At 35.3% G+C, this 14,878-nt stretch overlaps 1 protein-coding gene across 1 annotated transcript in view; it reads right to left on the bottom strand.

Annotated features, from left to right (window-relative positions):
* Positions 1-14,878, bottom strand: part of LRP1B (LDL receptor related protein 1B) — a 1,602,836-nt gene that overhangs the window by 554,458 nt on the left and 1,033,500 nt on the right. Inside the window, exons 28-31 of the mRNA XM_090045827.1 lie at positions 12,459-12,590; positions 10,856-11,083; positions 8,510-8,684; positions 7,896-7,990 (exon numbers count right to left, since the gene is read on the bottom strand). Of these exons, the coding sequence (XP_089901953.1) occupies positions 7,896-7,990; positions 8,510-8,684; positions 10,856-11,083; positions 12,459-12,590 (630 nt within the window). The remainder of the gene's footprint in view (positions 1-7,895; positions 7,991-8,509; positions 8,685-10,855; positions 11,084-12,458; positions 12,591-14,878) is intronic.

The raw sequence follows: 14,878 nt of genomic DNA, 5'->3' as shown, positions 1-14,878 counted from the left end.
TATTGCATTCTCAAGGGAGTAGAATACATTAAGACATTACAAATGAAACAGTGCATTATATATGCAATATAACATCCTAATACTCTCATTTAAGTTTTAGGAAAATGGAGCATAAATGATGGAAGGAACTCTCAAGGCCAAAGGCTGAAACTTTTAGTGAAAGAAGATATAGCTATCACCCATTCTTTCCTTAGGCTCCTGAAGCAACTTTTCCACATCCAAGCTTCCCACTTGGCAGTTAAATGTTACCTTACTTCATTAGAGAACAGATGTGGCCTACAAAACCTTATTTTACAAAAGATGTAATACAAGCTTTCAGGAGTACTGTGTCCAGTTTTGGGCACCGCATTTCAAAAATGACATAGAGAATCTTGAAAGGGTCCAGAGAAGGGCCACAAGAATGATTAAGGGCCTGGATGACAAAACTTTTGCGGAAAGATTAAGGGATCTGGGACTGTTCAGCCTGGGGAAGAGAAGACTGAGGAGGGGGGGAGGGAGGCAGGGGGGAACTTAGTGGCCATCTGTAAGTATGGAAAGGGTGAATATCAGGAGCTGGGAAAAAACTGTTCACTAAGGCGCCCTAGGGGAGGACAAGGAGCAATGGCCATAAACTGTTGGAGGATGGTTTTAGGTTGGATGTAAGGAAAAACTTATTTATGGTAAGGGTGACCAGAATTTGGAATACACTTCCCAAGGAAGGCATGCAGTCCCCAACCTTGGAAGTCTTCAAGAGGAGACTGAACAGACATCTTCCTGGGATAATTTGATCTCAGCAGTATTCCTACCCAGAGTAGGCAGGTTGGACTTGACGATCATTTGAGCTCCCTTCCAGTTCTTAATTTCTATTATATGATTTCTGATTTGAAAACAAAATATTCTGGATTTCTGGTATACATGATCCCAGTTGAGGAAATCCAGTGAGAAAATTACTTGCAAACTTTGTAGCACATCTTATCTAAGATTCACTCTCTGAAATTGACTTTCAAATCACGTCTAGGCCAAATTTGGCATGATGAACTATAAAGGCTTCTAATATAAGGAAAGTCCTTATACTTTGTGGCAGAATTATACCTACATTATTCAATACAGATCACAGGATTATACTGTAAGAACTAGAACTGAAAAAAATCTACCTGTATTTGTCACAAATGTCCCATCCTGTATACTAACTTAAAATAACCTTGAAATACAAATTGTTGGACATAAAGAAACAATTAAATGGAATGTAGGTCTCCTGGGAGTCAGACCCAGATAGGGAAGGAGGCTTCTGAAGGGGAATACAGTTATGTAACCAATTAATTTAATATTAAATTGGGATTAAATGTCCACAAATGTTACATGGGCCACAGGACTTCTAGAAGTAAAAAAGTGTTGCAGTATGGTGATAGAAGCCTATCAGTTTTCAAATATCACTTACAATCCACTACACCACTAAAATAATTAATAAATATTAAGGAAGGATGGTAATGCTCTCTGCACCCACCCATATAGTGATTTTGCAGGCAAACTATAGGTACATATTTGGTGCCATGTAAAATATGATGATTAATAATGCCACTTTGTTGAACAATAGCGCTTAATTCATTATTAAAATTTTTAGATTCAGGTGAGCCCCTAAAGTCCTAGCTTCTTGTGTTCTAGACAGGGTTTGCGACTGCTTCCATTAAAAACATAGGGGCTGCCCAGGAATTTTAAACGGATTAAGAAAGAGATTTAATAGGTCAAATGGTACTTAGATTTGTGGTCATTTGCAGGTGCTGGTCTTGCACTATTTTTTTTTTCAGAAATAGAAATAGAAAGGATTTGTATTATCTATAATATTTTTCCTGTCTGCCAGTCCAGACGTTGGCCTTTTCTTTTAATGATTCTTTCCATTTTAATGGATGCCAGAAGGGTTGATGTGTACATGTAAGGCTGAGGCAATGCTAGAGTATTCTAATTAGAACACATTGGAGCACATGTATAGGCAACCAGAGAGAGCAGGAGGACTAAAGAAAAAGGAATAAAGTTATTTAAATTTAAAGGATACGGAAAGGGGGGGATAAAAATGTAGCACTGCCGAGAGAGGGAAGGTAGGTTGAAGAGATTAAAAAGAATAAACAAAGCAGTTATCCTATTGAGGGACATAAGAATGATACAAGCTAGTTCACTATTTCATTTTCAAGTTGGTTTTTAATGTTTTCTTTTTTTTAAAAATAGCTAACTCTGAGGCCAGTGTTAGAATATCCAGGGAGATCAAAGTGATTTTGTCAGGGGTGATTTTTTCCCCCCTCTGCATAAATTCAATCCACAGCGGAAATGTTTGAGTTTCTAAATTTAGGGGGGGGGAACAATTTAATGTGAGATGTATTACAAGATATCTGAAATAAAGTTTTTCTTCTTTGGAAACAAAAAATATTCTGAATTTCATTATGTATCCATAATCCCAATTGAGGAAATTGTTTGCAAATGTTGTAGCAGCTGTATTATCCAAGATCATTCAGGAGACCAAATAGCTAGGAAACACCAGTAAACATTTATTATCTAGTATTAAAACATAATGTGAGAAAATCAACTGTGCATTTCAACAACTTAATTATCACTCTGTCCAGATGAAAGCATTTTAGAGAATGACAAATTTTATTTCTTTTCAATCTTTCACTATTCTGAAATGCCATGCAAATTGAACCCTACAACACTTACTCAAAAAATTTAAGTTTTTTGTTGAAACTAAAATTCTCACATTGAATCTCATTTTATATGGTTTCATTACTTTTTTTAATATTCTGCCATATTAGCATTTTTAATTTTTTTTATAGTTCAACAGATGATAATTGACTGAAAACAAAAATAGAATATTCAAAAAAGGTGGGAAACCTGGAACAGAAAAATCAGTATTGGGTAATGAACTGACAGATAACACTTATATTTTATAGCCTTGGAGATAAAACGGCACACCAGGAAAAAGTATTTTAAAAATGAAAATAGCTTTAATTAGTCAATTGAAATCCAAACGTTATGTAAACTGCTCTGAGCACTTAGTACCACAGAAACTGAGCAATAAATCTTAATTGGGAATGTTTAGTTTTACAATAGATTGCCTGGAATACTGATTTCTATTTAAAAGAAACAAAGTTATTCATCTGAAACTGCCGGAAGGTTTCAATTATTCACTCAGTAGCAGCACAAACTCATAAAATGCAAGTTGGGTATTTTGATAAGATTATGATGCACTTCTATTTCAAGTATGTTGCACATATGGATTAAATGTGACGAACAAGCAATGTAAGCTAGTCAATTACTGAAAAAAATCTAGAACTCCTGGTTCAGAGATGATACCTTTTATTAGACCAACCTTTTATTAGACCAAATTGCACAACATGTTTTCAATTTCTCAGCTGGTCTAATTAAAAGGTATCATCTCTGAACCAAGGGTTCTCTTGCTCTCTCACTCTCTCTTTTAAACCAAAATAAAAATAAACCCAATCAATCTGCTATACAGGTAAAATTAGATAAAGTAGTAACACATAAGACTAAAAAAATATTTCTGTGCTGCTTTGTAATTCTGGGTTCCGTTGAGTTGTTATAATAGCTGGATAAATCAGATATTCCAGAAATTTTGTTACAAAGCATTGTCTTTAGAGTTTGCAGTCAAATTACACCTTAAAATTGATGTAAAATTTATTATTATTATTACTATTATTATTATTATGTGCTTCTTGTAGCAGCGTCCGGTAGGGATCAGAAGATAATATTACCATGACTATTTTTGTCTTAGTCCTTAGTAAAATGGTTGAAGTAGTAACTACAGTGGAGCAACTTGAGAGTGAAACAAAATAATGACATTCATTATGCCAGAAAGATGAGTTAAAATAGTATTAAAAAAAAACCAAAGAAATTGAAATCTTCTGGCTAGTTCCACCTGTTTCTCCAGATGTATTCTCATAGCATCTGATGAAGTAGGCTGCAGACTATGAAAGCTCATGACTCTCTTAATGAGCAAGTCTATTAGGACTTTGTAAGCCACACAAATGTTAATTGACCTAGTGGAGAAGTCAAACCTTAAGGTGAAAATTCATCTCTGACTGTCCTTCATCTGCACAGCTGTGACTTGCTGCTAGAGGCTTAGTGACAGCAGGGTAAAGACTAGGAGTCTATGTAAAATGTTTCTCAGTGCAAAGTCTGTGCTTTCTTTGTGACAATGTCTTCACATTTTGTGTGGTTCCTTTTTAGTCTATTGAGGAAGAGGAGGAAGCAGCATTGTTATAGTTGGAAGAATGAAAAAAGTTTGCTCTGGGTGTTAATGGTCTGGCACTTTGAATGTATTGGTATGTCTGCATTCTTTCCTTGATTGCAATCTAGGCAAAGTCAGTAAATAAATCAGGAGCAGGACCAGTCTCATTGCTTCCGCTGGGAAGAACAAGCACTACAACCTCAGAGCACCCAGCAGCTGTGTCTTCTGCTGCCACCCAGACTACTGTTTGAGCTCTGAGGGGCCAAATCCTTTTATTTCTCTGCTGCCACCAGAGGGACCATCAAACAGGTCAGGGCAGTTGGAGGTATCATGGCCACTAGGACTTCTGGGGCTGTGGCACTTGCTTTTCCCAACATCCACAAGGGTTGAGGCTCTTTGCCTGGCCCTGCTATGCCCTGGCATCTCCACTCAGCCTCACTCAGGAGGAGCCAATACATCTTGGGATATTGGCCGACTTCAACTTGGACAAAATAGGTGTAGGTAGTGTCCACATCTTAATGGAACAACAGCAAAACTAGGTGGATTAGAGATAATCCTACCCTGAAATGTCGTAACTTTAAGCTAAATAACAAGTGCTTTAAAACACATAAGGGTGTTAACATGCAGCCAGTATAGGGGGTGAGCTCCAGAAGCCACCCAAAAATACCATGTAACTATGCCCTAAGGTACTGCCTGGCCCTCCTTCTGTATTATTTGTATGTTTGGCAAATCTCATCTCCCAAATAAGCTGTTATTCTGCTCCACTGACCTCCTCTTAAATTGTCCTAGCCGGTACACATGAAACCTAACACTTTTACCTTCCCAAAGAGCACTTTTACTTGTCTCACACTTTTGAGACATAGAATTTTTCCCATACTAATTAAAGCCCATTTCAATTACAAGTGCATAGTTAATTGCAGTACTTATAACATCGTAAGAAACTTGCCAATGCTTTATTTTACCTTTGGTATTTATATATTGTGCTTTTTTATGAGCTACTCCCGATTCCTTTCTTCCCACCTATTGTGTGATTTCCTTATCAACGTCACCTAGAAGTGTGACTTTTTATTTTTATTTTTTACTGGCAGTTCGTGTTAAGATTATTCAATACTTCCCCTCTTAAAAATATGGCCTCGTTTGGAAGAGAACTAACACCTCCATTTTCACAAGAAGACATCAGTGTTTCCTGGGGGATAATCCCCAAGTGCCTATCGCTGGGCTCAGGAACATCCCTTTATATCCTGCCAGAGTTATAAAAACCTGACAATCACCATTTCTGTTCTGCTTCTAGGGTAGAACAGCGTGTTTTCGGAAATATGCTAAAAATCTTCCTCACTTATACCTCTACTTGGATAGCACCCCCAGCATGGCAATTTCATACACAGATCTGAGAGTAATCTTCAATTTCAGATTTACTAGCTTTCAAATTCACACACCTGCAACCTTAACAATATTATTTCAATTAATTTTTTGTACTTATCTTTTATTTACAATTGTAAATACTTTTTCTACTTATCTTTTATTTACAATCCCTCTTTCCTTGCACCTTATTTCCTGCTGTGGTAGCCTTACACTAACAGCATATCCAATTATAGCTTAATCACCAATATGATCTTATGTGCCTCTGAACAACATATAAAACCTTAATTTATTCATGCTAGATGAATCTGTTAAATATCTGTTGTAGTTGTAAAAAAAACATTATAGGTTAATTATAGCAATAATGATCAGACTTTTTAATAAAGTTTCCCAAAATGACTTAAACATGACCTTATAATTTAAGTATGCACTATCGATAGGATGATTATCTGCTGCTATGCAGATGGCACTGTGTTCTTAGATCTTAAAAATGAATGCTCCTAAAATGCACCCCAATTAAGGTTATTTTATTACAAAATGCAAATGTAAAAATTCTCACAAAATATTTACAAACCATTTCATAAAGATAATTTCCCTAAATAGATCAATTTAAGCTGAGAAAACTTTGAAGGGCATGATCAAGAAGGTTCTCTTCCCTTTCTACCTTATATTTTATTTTTAGATTGTGAACATGCAGAGAAAACAAAGCAGCAGTAAAAAGCAAACAAAAAGAAGGGAGGGCAGTGACAAATACAATACAGACCTAGCCAAGCAATAGCAACCCAAACCAGTCAGAAAAAAATAATTCTACATTCATAATCATGTTAATAGTAAGGATGGTGAGATTAATTGCCCAAGGAAGATATATATTTTTTATTATAGTATATACAGAGTTATCAGGTCTTTTATGCTGGTGCAGAAATGGGGAATCCCCTATTTATTTATTTATTTTTAGATCTTTTATGCCAATCCAATGACATTTTAAAGCATATCTAGATTTCAAAGTACACCGCATGATTTTGGGAAAGCAAAATACTTTATTTGAGAAATGTTCTAAATAATACTAATCAAAGGATATTGCATAGTCAAATTGCACTCCTTAGCTTCTTATCAAGCATGAAACAAAACAAATAGTAAAAGCCGTATGAAGTTTCTGTTCTACTAATTATAAGAATATAGCAGATAAGTGCTGAACATGCAGGGACTTTTTCCCTTTTCTATTTGTGTTGGCGTTTGAGCCTTTGGAAATTGCAATAAAGACTAACAAGGCTTATCAGGTAATTAAGGTAGAACCAACAGGCAATAAAATCTGTCTCCATAAAGTTATTATTTATGAATCTCTGCCACCAAGGCATTTGTAGTACTAATATAATATAATACAATGAGAATATATTACATTCTTCTCTATATTACTCTAATTGAGAAATGTCTACTTGTGTATTTCCAACTCCAAAATAGAATACATCTCAGAAATTGATGCTTGTCAGTTGGGAATGTCCACATCCCTAATATGTCACACTGCACAACAGATTCTAAGACTTAATTAATAAAGATATCTACCTTGTTCCCCAAATGTCTAAAGAGTCAGTAATTACTTACACAGCTGCTTCAAATACACTGAAAATGGGTCCTCCTTGTCAATTATACGTGAGTTATTAAAATGAGCTTTTCTGTCCGGTATTTTAATATTCTAGAGAGACATTCTTTCTTATTATTAGCATTAATTTGTCTTACACTAATAAAACCATCAAAACTAATAAAGAATCCAAACATTGACATATTTAGCTTTGAAAAACACATTATGGACTTTAAAACTCTAAAAAGTTTTCAAGAGTGAAAGTTTTAAAAGTAATTTACATCTATTTTTCTCTTGCCATAAACAATAAAAACTGAAAAAAAATGAGAGCCAAAATCTTTTTTCAGCACAAAGCCCAGGTTCTGAGCAAAGATGCCTGTGAGTCCAGGGAGAAACAGAACCCTAATCAACCAGTTCACAGACATCAGAAAGACGTTCTTCAACTCTTGCACACATCTGCAAAGGAAAGTAGCAGTGGCTGCCATGGCCTCAAACCCACTGAGCAGAATGAGCTATACCATATTCAGACCTCCAAAGGTCTTTCTTGAGTCAATATATATGACTCCCAGAATATAAATTTCTCTTTCACCCTATTACATTGTGATGATGGATAGTTAATGATTTTTCACTGGGAACTAGATTGAGCCCAAGTGTCTTCAAAAGGTAAAATGAATAGTGATAAAGTAAATAAAACAATTTCAATATGAAATGATTAAATAATAAAAAAAAGTATAAGATAATATTTACCAACTGGATCTTTTTGATTCTGAAAGAGTATTTTGCTGTTGCTGCCATCCATGTTTGCCATATTAATTGTGTTTCCATCAGTCCAGTAAAGCTTCCTTAACAAGAGAAAGGAGTGATTGAAAATGTGTCTTCATATATATATAATGTTCTAAATCTGTCAGTAGTGAAAATGTTAATAATATTAACAGTAAAGACAAAATTACAATATGTATGGCTGCGCAACTTAAATCATAGTAAGTTTTGTTAAAAATAATTTAATATTTAAATCAACAAAATGCATTTTAAAAAGTTTTCTTACAATTCTGCAGAAATAAAAGAAGAATGCATAATTTCATAACTGATTTTTTAATTTTTCTCCAAATTTAAACAAAAAGCTGTATATAAAGCGACACCTGCAGTTCTGTCCACTAGAAAAGGAACATTAATGACCAAGGCAAGATATATAAGCTCTATTTGTACTATTACTGGTGAGAACATAAATTTTTAATTCCCAAATAGTCTAGATTTTTCTTGGTAGTCCTAAATATTTAAATGAGCACTGTATACAATAGCACATATAAGGATTCTTTCTTATCCTAATGATACATTTCCAATTAAAAACAATTATACTTTACCCCCTGACTGGGTGAACAGCAAGACACTGGGGTTTATCGATTCCATGGACGATTGAGGTTTTCAAAGACCCATCTAAATGGGCCACATTAATTTGAGTTTCATCAAACTCTGAACTAATCCAGTACAAATTGCGTGAAATCCAGTCCACTGCAAGGCCTCTAATACTTTGAATATCTGCAAAATGTGAAAGATCAAAATAAGAGTGAATTTAAGTTGCTCATTTGATTTGCTCTCCAAGTTAATATTCCTGTGTTAGGAAAAATTTAATTTACTCTTTAATGTGTTAGCAACAACTATACAAAATTGTAATCTTTTGTATTTATCAGACTCTGTTAAAGCATGAATAATCATTAATATTTTATTGTTAAGTGAAAAGCAAACTTGCAGCAACAATTAACAGTGAAATTGAACTAAACCATGACCAAGTCCTCAGCTATCTTTTAGAAGTAAAAACCGTTGTAAACATTTCCATCTAAGGAAATCAACCAAATGTGGACTGCATATCTGACAATACATTTCCCTATTTTGGTGGAAAATACTTGTAATAAGTATGCTATTTGAAAGGTGTATGTTGGCAAAGACGGGGTGGAATAACCCACCCTTCCTTATTAGAGTCATGGCTTTTAGACAGACAGACAAACTACAAAAAAGTTATTAATGAAGTGAGCTAGGTAACACTTTATATACAGGTTGTTAAATGGCATCCTGACATAACACTCCATCTAGATTAATTGGACTCCATGACAGTCTAAAACAAATCTTGATGGCCCTGACACAAAAAGGTCCAGATGTAATGTTATTATTCAGCATGTAATCATATTAAAAGGAGCTTTGAAGTTGATTCCAGTGCAGAGGTCTCAATAGCACCAATGGCACCGGCACGTAGATGCAGTTTCCCTAGCGCTACAGAACTGGTCTCTGACACGGGTCTGAAATACAGTGCTGGCCTTCATACTTGCAAGTTGTGATTTGCTTCCTCCCAGGGATTGAGAAGCCAAAGATAGCAGACTAATGATAACGAACAGCTCAGTTGGGTAACTGATTCCCAAAAGAATACTAGGGCAGAAAAGTCAGCCTGATCCTCCAGGGCAAACATCATTTCCTGTTGTCTTTTTGTCTTTGGATATAAACATAACTTCTGAGGATTCAGCAGTTTCTTTACATTCCAGATATACACATTTCTTTAACTAGTTCTTGTCATGACTTCAAGCAGGTGTTATAATATGCTTTATTGACTTTGAGGACAAAAGTCCTACATTGAAACCATACCCACAAATGAATCCAACAGAGGGGATAGCATGTTATTACTTGTGAGCAAGGGTAGTGCAGAGACTCCAGATCTCATAGCAAACACAGCTTCTTCTTTCATAGTAAGGAGTGTTCCTAACAGCCACAGTGTCAGCAGGGTGTTTCCTAGTGCCAAAGATGATGCAAAAGCTGACATTACCACTAAAGTAAATCTATCTAAGATCAGCTATTAATCCTGAAAATAGTACTACTGGTATCTTTGGAGATGTCCAAGTTTTATGTAATGGTTGCCAGGCAATGGATTCTGCAAATCTATTTACTAGTCCCTTTCCAGAGCAAAATAAAGTTCTTTTTGGAGTCCAGTACCTCAAAATGGAAAAAAAAAAGTCACCTTCTAACATTACTTGAGTGTTAAAAAAATAAGGCAGGGCACTAGTATCACAACTAAGCTCAGGGACCTCCCCAGCAGATCCTGCCGAGCACAATGTCTCGAGGCACAGAAGAAAAGCTACAAGTTTAGTCCTTCTCTCCATTTACACCCACATGGTTAATGTCAAATAACTTGGTACTCCTCAACAAAAATCCACTTTTGTCTGTGGTTCTTCCAAGGCACAATGAAGCCACTAAACCTAGATTATTACACCTGAGACAGGACAATCAAACTAGACCAAAGTCAGCAGAGATAAATATGTAATGCTAGAGATAATCATAGAAAACAAATTTCTTGTTAAGCTATCTTCAGCAGACTGCTTCTGTTTTCTTATCTTTCCTTTCTAAAAATGAACCATTTATTTTGCTATTGAGATGTATTTAAACCTTCAGTGAGAATTAGATATCATGGCAAATTAAATTTGAAAGCATAAATGTTTTATTCATCTGTGAAGTGAAATCAATGTCTAAGTGACATTAATTCATTAATTAAAATTAAGAGAGATTATTACTCAGCACTAATTATCCACAATCAATGTAAAGTATACGCAACAAGAAAACTGGACATATGCACCGATTCCATACTTAATACATCTACATCTACATCTTGTCTTTTCTTTTTTTTGCATAAATGATTACTATACTTAAATAGACAACATTCTATTTACCTCTTGATATAACAGTTTCTAAACCAGTCCCATTAATAAAAGCACGCTTGATGGTTTGTGTTTTTACATCAGTCCAATATAAACGTTCCTCTGCTGCATCAAAGTCTATGACAGTTACATCATCAATGTCAGGGACAGTGAAGGCTGTGATGAAGTTGAAGTATGGGTTTTCTATATCCACACCTCTTATTTCTGAACGTCTTGCATAAAGAAGAAATTTTTTCAGTTCTGTAAGAAAAAAAAGTGATTTTTCATAATCAGAGTTAACTGAGTTCAAAGTTATCCCCTAGTTATTACCTTAAAAAAAATTAAGTCAATATCAATGACAATTATGCCTATAACAAATCTGTTTACCTAACAAAACATATAGGCAAGCTACCCTAGAAAAATAAATTTTGTAACAGCCATAGAATCAGTTTTATGTATTAGTTTAGACACGTATAAAGCTTTCCCAAAGATATTATAACAATACAGTCTTGCAAGACCTTGAAGAACAAAAATACCATCCAACTGAAAACGGTATTTTAAAGCTATTGGTTCCAAAACATTAATTAATCTAAATCTCTAGTTCTACTTTTCCTTTGTAATACTAAATGGCATTAGAAATCTCAGGAGGAAAATGCAACAACAATAACAACTATGGCTCTAAAGCATTACAACTAGAAGTAATTAAAAGTCATTGTTCAATGTATGTATTGATTAAAAATAGTTGAAACAAAAAAGGGGAGGCTACAAATGAGGGATCCATTGTTCAGCTCTATCTATTTACAAATGCAATTTGTTGGTGTATGATATGTAAATTGATCAAGGGTAATACAGAAGACACTTCTGTCTTCGAAACACATATGATACTTTAGGGAAGCCTGTCAATGTATGAACTACAGCAATAACTTTTGTTTTCTTTAACATCTTTTGATACAGGGAAATATTTTTCCAGAGATTTCTGAGACTCTATTAGACATTATAAAAAAAGTATGAACTACAAAGTTTTATAAATAATGGACAAAGACGTTTGACATTTCTGGGGCTATTATAGCTTAAGACTGTTACTTATAATTATATACATATAATCTGCAAGACTGCATATTTTATTTTTACTTCATCTTAGTTCTTAATGCCAAAATACTATGCTAAGATGACTTTATAAGAAGAACAGGTAAGATTAAAGCTATTAAGTGCTTTTTTGTCATGCAGGTTACCTGCATCATACTTTTCTGATGTTGCACCTTACAAATCTTCCTGTTCTGCAGAGATAAGCTCTACTAATATATCACACACATAAGTCATAGGAAAAAAATGAATAAGGTAATACATATCAAATTTCCACATGCTGCTTATATTTGAATAACACTGGTTTTAAACAGTAGGTGTACTTTTTAAAATATCACTACAAGATATTAGACTGTCACTTTGCTGGAATCACGTGACCCCCAGTTATCTTTCCTGCTTGGTGCAGGAGGCTGGACCCGATGATCTTCTAAGGTCCCTTCCGGCCTTACAATCTATGAATCTATAAAACCTTGTTTGAAGATTATAAACCTACTCTGTCTGGATTAAACTTTTATATGCAATTTGGCCCCCAAGATGGGGGGAAGAAACTTACCATAACATGTTTTCTTGTCTACAGACAATTTCATGAGATGAGGACATGCACAGGCAGCACTTCTATTGTGATTGATCAGACACATGTGAGAGCATGGACCTCTGCCACCATTGGCAGCACAAGGATTGGGAGCTGCAATTAAAAAACAAAATATTAACAGTGGAAAGAGAAAATAACTGAGATAAAAAGCAACCTTCAGAGAACAGCAATTCCATCACTGTTTAGAGAACGAGACCATACCAATTATTAAATATTTTTTGCTATATGTTCAGCAGAGAGATGGTTAGCCACACTAGTCTGAGATCAGGGCAGGGCAGTGCCTCAGAAGCTATCTGGTTCAAAGAGGCATGAGCTTTTGTAGGCAACAACCTACTTCATCAGGTGCTATCAGGGTTGTTTTAAGGCTGAGTATGACTTTCCATTGTATGGAACTGTCGTTGTAACATAAGCATTGTTGATTCTTGGCAATCTCAGAGTGGGGGAGGAGGGGGGAAAAATGTTTTTTTGCAGAGATGCAGAGTAGGGCTGTGGCCCTCAGATGGAGTTCCTCCTCCTATGCTGTGTGGAGGCCAGGTCTGTGGTGGGTTGATCAGAGTCTGGCTCTGTGTCACGGAAATATTCCTTTAGTTGTAGGCAATGGGGAATAAAAAAAATTTTGACTTCATATAATTTTGCCTTTTGAGCAGTAGGGGAGAAGGAAAAAACATGGGAAAATACAAACCTCTTAGCGGGGAAATCAGTGTGGCTGGGGAGGTTGATGACATTGTTGTGGACAATAGGGTTTCTATTAGAGTATGTACATTTGGAAAGCTTTGCTCCCTCTTCTTCAAGGGGTGGATATGTTTGTGATAAGGTGATGATCTCTTTATATTATTAGCTGTTGTGTGTGAACGGTTCCATATGTTGTTAGTTCTTTGAGTCTGGTGCTAATTGGTTTTGTTTGCTGTACAGAATACTAATAAAGTGGTCTCTAAATTTCTCAGGGAATGTGAAGCACGGCTTGTCAAAATAGGCTATGTGGTATGCAGAATGAAGGGAATTGGTCACCTGGAGTCTCTTAGGTATGATGTTCATCAGCTTGCATCTGGTCAGAAAAAAATAGCTGAGAATATCTGAGCAAGTTTCTTGTGTAGATTAATTACAATCCACTTCGTCTGTCTGAGTGTGTTGCCTTCACACAAAGATAAGAGGTTAGCCGTGTTAATCTGAAGTCAGGCAGACAACATCTGACGAGTAGGTTGTTGCCTACTTGACAGCTCATGCCTCTCCAAATCAGGTGCTACGTGGTCTTACCCTCTGCCTTGCTATATTATCAACTTCCATCCAAGGATCCTGAAGGACTTAAGAAGCATTTATGTGAATCACTTAACCCACAATTGAAAATAAAAAAAATCTAAAGAAAAGAAACAAGCAGCCAATTTACATAAAAAAATTCCACACTATTAATATATTGGGAAGGAAGTGAACAATTTTTCTGTCAATGGACCTTGTGAGGAGACTAGTAAACAGTGAACATAAATACCTAAAGAATAATTTAATCCAGTCAGGATTTAAACAGCTACTTTAAAACAGACTATAAAGTTTTGATGATTGCATGTCATCAAGGCCTCTTTTTTTTGTCTCACTTAAGCCATGCTGAGGTTGCTCTGTGCTTTCTACCATGCTGCCATCTTTTGCTTAGAAGGATTTTTTTTTTTTGCAAAAAGGAAAGCAAACTCATTACATCTTCCTCTTTCAAATACTCCTTAAAAATTTTCTGTGCTAAAATGGCTGTAAATCAGTAGATAATCCAGTGGGTTTGCTCACTCTGTTTTTCATTAAACCGGCCAGGTGGTTTCATAATTTTCTTATCTTCATTCCTTCCTCCTTCCAATTTATTCATTTATGATTCTCTCCTCATATGTGTACATTGGGATCTTTAGGGACAGGAATGTCTTTATGTAAGGGACATGCAGCATACCTAGTAGAACAGCAGTCTATTCTCTGATCTCCGAATAATGCTACAATTCTAATACTGTTCCTGGAATTGGCTGAGTACAGTTAAGAGAAAATTAATTTAATATACTGTATTGACTCCAAGGCCACATCTATATTAGAAAGGTGCTTGCATAGCAACATTGATTACAAGTATGGGATTTTGAGAACATGTTTAAGACAGAAAAATCTATAGTATAATTCCAGTTATACCAGCATAGAATTGCTTTTGCCAGTCCAGTTTGTTTCATTTAGCATCAAGCTATATTTAGTTGTATCATTATTATGTCTGTATGAATTGTGGTTTTTGATATTAATGTAATTTTTATGTTTATATTTCAGCCAAGATTGTTTAGTAGAACAATGCTTAACTTAAGTCTTTCTCCTGTGTTTATACTTGAGGGAAGTAAACTCTGAAAATTAGAATCTGGCATGGGGATGTTTAA

Source organism: Crocodylus siamensis, chromosome 4 (genome assembly GCF_052110815.1).
Source record: "Crocodylus siamensis isolate JL-2025a chromosome 4, ASM5211081v1, whole genome shotgun sequence".
NCBI classification, from domain to species: domain Eukaryota; kingdom Metazoa; phylum Chordata; order Crocodylia; family Crocodylidae; genus Crocodylus; species Crocodylus siamensis.
The sequence above is the reverse complement of the archived record's forward strand: the minus strand, read 5'-3'. Positions and strand labels throughout refer to the sequence as shown.